The sequence below is a fragment of the Sinohyriopsis cumingii genome, chromosome 9, assembly GCF_028554795.1.
Source record: "Sinohyriopsis cumingii isolate HCF-2022 chromosome 9, ASM2855479v2, whole genome shotgun sequence".
Classification (NCBI taxonomy): Eukaryota; Metazoa; Mollusca; class Bivalvia; order Unionida; family Unionidae; genus Sinohyriopsis; species Sinohyriopsis cumingii.
Genome location: NC_142969.1, coordinates 29,682,198 through 29,691,399, shown reverse-complemented (window position 1 = coordinate 29,691,399; position 9,202 = coordinate 29,682,198). Strand labels below are relative to the sequence as shown.

Sequence of the window (9,202 nt, the reverse complement as noted above, 5' to 3'; positions counted from 1 at the left end):
CTGGTGTTCACTTGCAACCTAGACATGATGATGTAGTTTTAAATTTTCAGGCAACTTAGCCATGGTGGTGTGGTGTTTACAGGCAATTTAGACATCATGATGTCGTGTGGTGTTATCGTGCAATTTAAACAAGACGATGTCGCGTGGTGTTTTGATTTCCAATAGGTGAATGGCAACTTAGACATCATGATTTAGTGTGATGTTTTCTGGAAACTTAGACATCACAATGTGGTGATGTGTTTTCCGGCAACTTCGACATCATGCCGTGTGTGGTGTTTTCCTGCAAATTAGACATGATGATGTGGTGTGGTATTTTGATTTGAAATAGGTGAATAGCAACCTAGACATGATGATGTGGTGTAGTGTTTTCCTGCAAATTAGACATGTTGTCGCATGGTGTTTTGATTTGCAATAAGTAAATGGTAACTTAGACATCATGAATTGGTGTAGTATTTTACGGCAACGTATATATGATGATGTGGTGTGGTCTAATTAAATGCTTCTTTTCTCCTGAGATCATTGTATTTTTTTGTTTATGTTTGCAGATGCGTTGGTTGGCACGATACGCAACGCGAAAGACTCTTTGGTAAGTAAAATAACTGTAGCATAATTTGGGAAAGGGGAGATTACCCATGCAGTCAAGCATATAAGAAGTGATAAGAACTGCCTGGCAAGGCTAGTTGTTCTTAGCAAAGATTATTTTTATTTGTTTTATTTTGGACACAGTGACTTTCAACGCAGGATTGGTTTTATCATCAACAATCATAACAGTATTATTTTATATTAGAGCTTCATGAGGTTTCAATGCTTGCTTTATTTATCGTTCCTATAAAATAACATTTCCTTCCGCTAATGCTGTGTAATTTAGATTACATCTGGTCTATCTGAAATTGTAAAAGCAATCAAACACCATTTATATGTGTAAAATTAGGTGTTCTCATTTTTTGTTTTGTTTTAAAGAAACGTTTCTTGAGAGACTTTTTAAGTGATTGATACCTTTAATACCATTATTATACCCCTCTAGACAACGTCTACTTCAACAATTAGTTGCGTTAAAAATTTACCATAAACTATGTCTCTATTTTTTAACTCGCACTCGTTACTCGCTAAATGTATCATCTATAATTTGCAAGAGATTTTAGTCATTATGCCTGCAAATGGCTGCAAATATTCAAATGTCTTGATGACGACATTATTGTCTCTCCTACAAAAATGATAAAATCGATTGTTCATCAATGCTTCCAATGTTTTGTTTTCTTTATAATAAATTCATGTCACCATCAAGTCTGAGAAGCACAAACTTCACAGCTCATGAAGGTCATCGTTAGATACTTTTTTCGTTCTAGTTCTTACACTACATTCCTCTTGCGGATTCTATATACTGGCTACTTTTGCATACATCGTCATAAAAATGCTGCTTTTAAACAAATCTCAATTAGAAGTGCAAATTGTACGACCTCTAAACTAATATACAGTAACCTATATTTCACTAACCTATATTTCCGACATCAGTGGAATTCCTTGTGTTTTCCATTGATGTTATTTGTTAAATCAACACTGACTGCTGTGTGATTTAGTTTGATTTTACAAAAATATCACTAGTAACATTGTAACAAAACTCATTTTTAATCTTCACGCCACTCTGTCTTTACCGTGTCAAAAGCTAGTCCTGCTCCTCGTAGCCGTAAATAATGTTGTAATGGCTCTTTGTATCATATCAATATGGTTTGACATTTAGATCCTAGGTATATACCTCTATAACACGATGGCTGGATATTATCATGATATTCGTATACACTGGACAGAAAGGATTAATAGCACTCGCTATGTAACAATACAAACGTGGTAGGAATTTATAATTATTCTTGTGGATGACGGTAAAAAATGTTTGTCCTTTAATATTCTAGCAATAAAATGTAAACTTCTTAATCATTTCATTCTCAGGGTCCTTCTTTTCTGCATCATCGGCTTCATGGTCTTCAACATCGTGCACAATATGGACCATACCTGCCAAGGAAACGTCAGGTTGGACAAGCGGGACTCCACTATGGAAGATACGTTCCAAGCAACACGTGAAACAACGTTCAAAACAATTGCACAATCCGAAATGATTGCCCCTAATGAGTCAACAGTTGAATCATCAATTTTGACGTCTAGCAAAGGTTTAGACTTCAGCAATGAAGTCCGCCATGTTGCATTTCTCAAGGTTCACAAAGCTGCCAGTTCCACAGCACAGAATATCTTTCTTCGTTTTGGGTGGGCAAGAAATTTAACCTTTGTTTTATCACCGGCCAAAAATCAGTTCGGCTATCCTAACATTATTAGCCTCAGAGAATCGCTGACCAATTCAAACATCCTTCCTACCCCTAAGGACAAGTCTTTTGACATACTCTGTAACCATGTAATGTACAATAAGTCAGCATTTGATCGTTTTCTTCCAAACGATACGAAATATATAGGTATTCTGAGAGAACCATACGAGCAATACAAATCTACCTTGAACTATTTCCGTCCAGGCTATATCTTTAAGAAAATACTCGGTGATTTTCCTGCATCGAGTTACATTAGAGATCCACTAAAGTATGAACCTGGGTCTGTTATTGGCTCGTGGACAAACAACCGGCAAGCTCTGGAATTCGGATTTCCGTTGCAATTGTTTAACAAATTTAACTCAAGCGAAGTGAAAATGATCTTAGAAAAATTAGCATCGGAGTTTAGGCTAGTAATAATTGCTGAACAAATGGAGGAATCTATTATTTTAATGCGAAGGTATCTTCAATGGAGCATGAAAGATGTTGTATTCTTGGACAAAAATGTCGCTATAAATAAGAAGGAAAGCACTCTCGTACAATCACACGATCGTCAATTCTATAGACAGTGGGCCAAGTTGGATTACGAACTTTACGAATTTTTTCTTCGTAAACTTCGAGCTCAGATTCGAGACGAGGGACCTGACTTTGATGACGAATTGGTGCTATTTAAAGAAGTTAGAAAAAACACCAGTATCTTCTGTTTGAATAATCCTGAAAAGGATGAATTTCTACCCATAACTGAATCAAAGTGGAGTAAAACATTTAACATTACATGGGAAGATTGCCAGTTAATGAGAATGGGTGAAATACAATTCGTTCAAATGATACGAGAGAGACAATACGGGTCAAGGGACATTTGAAGGGATCATTTGTTATTTTGTTTATATTTCTCTTTTCAGGTGCGATTACTAGTCAGTGCTACTAAGTGGAATACGTCATTACAGTTAACATGTGTATATGTTTTGATAGTGTAATGCACTTCAGTCAAATAGTTGGCCAACAGGCATTGTAAGACAGCTTTGATCTGAGATGATATAAAAGCCCTTATCAACAGCTGCCTTTATTTACCGCACATATTCGCTTCTACGCCGAGTCCTACAGCGAACTGCACAGACCCAGATCTGCCATATTTGAATACCAGACATATTTCAGGGTGAAACTACCCAGTTTTCTGCGCCAATAACCATTTAGTCGCCCACTCCAAAATATCACCAGTATCACGTGAGAGAATATTGTATCTTTTTCAGGCATAAATTTGTTACATCATTCAAAATTTAAACGATTACTTGAAAGCATCCATTCAGTTTAATTTACATAGTCATTTATAATCGTTGGTGACAGAACTCATCCACGTTTGTATGCAGGTTAAATGGCCAGCGCTGAAGTTTTCTCGGAAAGCAATGGCTTCCCTTTGTCTCAGGTTTCTGACACTGCATTGTCTTAAGTTATTAATCTTGATGAATGGACTGATTTCAGAAATAGTTCTATCGGAAGTACTCCGGAAATGTACCAGGTTTGAAGGGTGATTGTGGAAGGATAAAAAACGTGTTGCTGCTTTCGTATGCGCGGTATTAAATGAACATGCTCATGAGAGATATGTTCTCCAAAGCGGGCGCTACGGCGTCGTAACAAAATATGGCTATAAATCCATTATTGGGTTTGTAAGTAAACAAAATCGTCAGATAAAATGCGGCAGGATATTGCGAACATTCTTAGCCCAAAAAGAGATTGAAGATAATATAATTTTATTTATTGCAGAAGAAAAACCTAACAAGCTGGATATATATGTTTCGTTAAATGAAAACAGTCTTGAAAATGTGAAACCTAAACAATCCATTATAAATCTCCATGACAAACGAACAAATTTAGTGTTTAACGTTAACATTAGCTAGAGTCCCATAATGATATATAGATCTTTCAGGACTAATTTCTTTGGAATTATAATAAGCATGCTTTATTCCCTGTTACCCGATTTTAATTCCTTATTATAATCATACAGCCCTTATAAGATTTCAAGTGCTACCAAATTGTTGCTTTAAAAAAAAAAACTTGTTCTTTCATTCGCCTAAACTATGTTCTCTCTCTCTCTCTCTCTCTCTCTCTCTCTCTCTCTCTCAGGCACACACATGTACCGTAATCTTAGTGGAGGTTTTGTTCCCTTGTTTTGATTCCTTTATTGCGGGTTGTCTTGTCTTTTTGCCCAGACCCAAAAGTGTCATTAATTACAATTCCACTTCTTAGCGCCATCTACGGAATACTATTTACTCGTACACTACATCTGAGACGTGCATTACTAGAATTTACAACACGATCAAAATTGCTTTTATTTATTTATTTATTTATTTATTTATTTAGCAGCATGGAGGGTGAACAGACCATTTGATGGAAATTCCATTTATGAAAAATGAATCTTCCTACGAAAATGAAAAATAAAAGGTCAATAACGTCAAACCGAAGCCTCCAACTATCGAGAGTTTGTCTAATTGGGTTAGCTCATTTTGTTACTTTATCTTTGTCGTCTGTTTTCAACAAGTATGTCTGTTTTGTTTACATTTCAGACACTCATTTGTGGTCGCATCCTACCTGCTGCTGTCTTTTTATCCAAAGATTTTATCGAGACCTATACAATATAGCGATCGAGGATCATGTACATTTATTGTTATAAATCCGTATGGAGTAGATTGTGCTTTTGAAAAGAAATTTCTAAACTTAATCATGTCCATATCCCCTGAACACCAAATCTGATGAATGTTTCGCAGAATGTGTGTATCAACTCCATTAAACACAATCAAAATATTGCATTTATCTCTGATCACTTAAGGTATTTGTTTATATCGCTGAGTAACATAAATCACGTCTGTGTTTCTATGCCTACCTCGAGAAAATAATCTAGCTGGATTTGATTCTTTGTCCAAAATTACGTCGTCATATACTACGAGATTATTAATAAATCCATCGAGGTCATCGAGGTCATCTACAGATGGAGCTTCATCATTATCGGTGATACAATCAATAATCACATTACGATCCTCGTCAAACAATTTTGCATTATCATTAAAATCTTCAAGCACTTCGTAGCATCTCTGAATATCTACGGATGGAGCTACTAAATATAACTTATCCCATTTGAGCCATCTCATTATTTGATTAAGCAACATCTTTTATTGTAGCTCATTTGTCCTTGACTGCTTCTGTCAACTTATTATTTTTCGCGTCGTAGATCTGTTTGTTTATTTCCACGTATCGCGTTTGTGAAATGTTCTGTAATTCGCTCGGCTACACGATTTATTTTTGAAAATTAAATTGCTTTGAGATCATTAACGCTAGGTTTCTCATTCAGCGGAAATACTGCATAAATAACTCCGGTCACAAGATAAGCTTGTTCATAATACGGTTCATAATAGTTATTGGTTATAATAATAGTCTTCGCTTTTTATTAGGTCTTCCTAGATGGAACAGTGCCTCCAACAAATTTGTAAATTATAATGCACTCAGTTTGATGAAGTAATGAGAGAGTATGTATTCTCAATGATGACAAGAATATCTAGTAGTAAGAACCGTGTATTAAAATCTCTTTGGAACTATGACATTCAATTCAAAAATTCTCTAATTATTAACAGATGGAATAAATTACTCTTTAAATGTGCCACTTAATTTAATTCTTAACAATACAGAGCGCAGTTAATTGTGTAGATGTATGTGTATGCTAGTACGTAATATATATATATATATATATATATATATATATATATATATATATATATATATATATATATATATATATATATATATATATATGTGTGTGTGTGTGTGTGTGTTCTTTTATGTTTACAATGTGTTTGCTTTATATCTATATTGTAATTTAGATATATATAGTTTGAAGTAAAGAATTCTTATCTTATCTTATTGTAAAAATACGAGCAAGGTCACACTTTAATCGCTCTATGTATCCTTGTCAGAGTTATAATTCTTGCTATGTGCAATACTTAAACATTATAGGTTGTTCGTATTTCTTTTAAAATGTTGATCTTGTTATTTTATCTGCGACACGTTTTACCGAAGCTGAGCAAATATCCAAATATTTTGCGGTTGCATATGTCGATTTAAATATTGTTTCTTTGCCAAGTTTCTACATTTGTAGAGACAAATGATCTTGCTCTCTTATCATTATCACCAGTTTCTCCAAATTTACAAATGCGACTCTATCTAACAGCTCGTAAATTACACAAAGTATTATCAAGTTTTATACCAATGATATGATCAATGACAAAACCTTTTTCAATTAGTCCACAAAACCATTCATACGTGAATTTATGACAGTGACACGTTTTCTTCGCAATATTTAAAATGAGACAGCCAACATTAGTGAGAAAACCGACTGGTTTTTTAGTCGACAGTTCCTGATGATACCATTAGGAGAAGCTTCATAATTTTTGATAATATAATGTTTTACAAACTCATTTTGCTCCATTTTATATAATAGTATTATTTGTCTAAATATTTATTTTGAAAATATGGCGGGATAGTATTCAGCGTTTCTTATAACCTTATCATTGTCGGTGGTATTTTTTTTATATATCATAGTATCTTTTCAGCTCTCTGTGTTTTTTACCACCACATTGCACACACAACTGCGTTTCTCCTCTAACACCAATTCCACACTTCAAACGCGGTTTTGGTCTATAAATCTCTCTTCGTACACTTTGTAAGTGAAGTCCAAATAAAGTTATTCTTTATTTGAATAATTATATATAATTATATTTCAATCGAAATATAGACTTGCCTTAATCATAATATGGAAGAATTATCTACAATCGAACCTTCTAAAGCTACATTCATTCTTGACAGAAGAACTCCTGACTTGCCGAGGAGAGCTCTGGTTGATCCGAGAAAAACTGTTACTTAAAGTATCCATGATGCCAAGAATTTTTTTCGCGATGATGGCGAATCTCATGTGTGGCCAACATTCAGATTTAAACGTAACACCGAAGGTGTTTCCAAAGGTGTTATCGATGCTACAATGAATGACCAACGAGCAGCGACAATTATTAATTATCTCTACAATCAAAGATATTTTTAGAGTAAAATGTATTGTAGCGGTAAATAACGAGGAAGACGATACTTGGATTATCCGTGACAAACGTGACCCTGTCCGTGTTCACACTGGAAATATTGTTATGTTAAATAAAAACTCCAAACCAAGAATCTTGACTAGTTTTCATTTCATATATTCATTAAAGTTTGTGCACAGAGGGGCACAATACATAGTGAAGCAATAAGATTTGAAAAATCCAAGTTTGATATACAATGAACAATTCTTAACTTTTCGTAGAAGCATGTTTGTTCGAGTACAGAAAATTCGGTAACGTTTCATCATATCTTCATTATCTGACAGATTAGATTTCAAAATATGACCCAAATAGGTATAACTGTTGACATATGTAAGAACATAGCCATTAAGATGTACAGGGGGAGGAGATGGCAATTTGAAAGACGTTGGCTGAAACACCATGCAATCTGATTTTTTGTATTATACATTATATCATTCTCAAATGCGTATTGTTCACATATCTTTAATAATTTCCTTAAACTTGTGAGAGAAGGACTTATCAAAGACATATCATCAGCAAAATTAAAAATTGTTAAGAAACAACACAGCTCGAAGCAGACGTAACCCCATGTAACACTGACCTAGGTTACGATTTAACTCGTCTCTATATATATTCTAAATAACAAAGGGGAAAGAATACCCCCGCCTCACCACATTGGTTTCATGGGAAGCGCTGGATATTCAACTTCACCATCGCACATAAGACAACTGTCTGCCGTACCAGTTAACTAATATATCAACTATGTAGACAGGCATTTTAATATCAATCAACTTTTTAAAGAGTGTCCGATGACTGACCCTATAAAATGCCTTACTAGCGTATAAGAAGCATACAAACACTGTGCTGAAATGTTCTACAGATAGATGCCAGTTTCCTTGAAGACATACAGGCATAAATCTGTTGAATGCTGCTTTTTCAAACCAAACTGATTATCGGAGATTGTGACTTCACATCTTTGAAGTATGATGCGTTAATATATTTTTGAAATAATAGTCATAAGAGCTATAGGTTTGTAGTTATTACCAATTTGGCTTTTTAGTAGCGGTATAATTGTAACGTTTGTGAAATCATCTGGTACAAAGCTATGCACAAACATATAATTAAATAAAATCATCAATAGCGTATGAAGTCTAGTATCTGAATATTTAAAATGTTCCACATATGACAAATATGATCCTGGACATTAACCCCCTTTTCGTCTTGTTATTGCACTTTGGATCTCAGATAATGGAATTACCTCAATACGCGCATATACTTCTTATTCGATTCATCTTTAACACTATTGAGTAAGACTTCAAAATGTTTTTTCCGTATGTTGCATATCTTATTCTCACCATGGTTCCCAGCAATGCAGATTGGTAATTTATTAAAAGTTGTCTCAGTATTTTGTTTAACTTGCTTCCAGAATTCACGTTGGTCAACATTTTCAAATTGTTGTGCTAGCGAGCCTGCTCTATGTTCGACTTCCTCCTTCTTGCATAATCTAAGTGAATACCTAAATTGTGTTTATCGCTGGCGCATTTTGTTACTGAGATGACCACGACGATGTTTACCATTATCACGCCACATAAGGTAAGCATTTCGTGCAAAGTCGAGTATTTCTCTGGCACAGTCATTCCAGCCTGGTATAACCCGGTGAAAACGTTTATATTTACTAGTCAAACTATTACCGGAAATCAAAACCGCTTTTACTATATCAGTGTATAATCCAGATAGCTGTTTCATATGCATCTAATTAGTTCATTGGGGAAAGAATCAAATCTGGGAAGTAGATCAGTC

At 34.6% G+C, this 9,202-nt stretch overlaps 1 protein-coding gene across 1 annotated transcript; it reads left to right on the top strand.

Annotated features, from left to right (window-relative positions):
* The first annotated feature begins 549 nt into the window (after positions 1-549).
* On the top strand, positions 550-5,108 carry LOC149791471 (galactose-3-O-sulfotransferase 2-like). Its single transcript, XM_089969200.1, has 2 exons — positions 550-586; positions 1,945-5,108. The coding sequence occupies exon 2, from the start codon at positions 1,973-1,975 to the stop codon at positions 3,170-3,172; it is 1,200 nt and encodes a 399-aa protein (XP_089825326.1). The 5' UTR covers positions 550-586; positions 1,945-1,972; the 3' UTR covers positions 3,173-5,108.
* The last annotated feature ends 4,094 nt before the right edge of the window (positions 5,109-9,202 follow it).

What these genes read in the sequence shown, in the direction of transcription:
- LOC149791471 (XM_089969200.1), top strand. Translation starts at nt 1,973, where the DNA reads ATGGTCTTCAACATCGTGCACAATATGGACCATACCTGCCAAGGAAAC.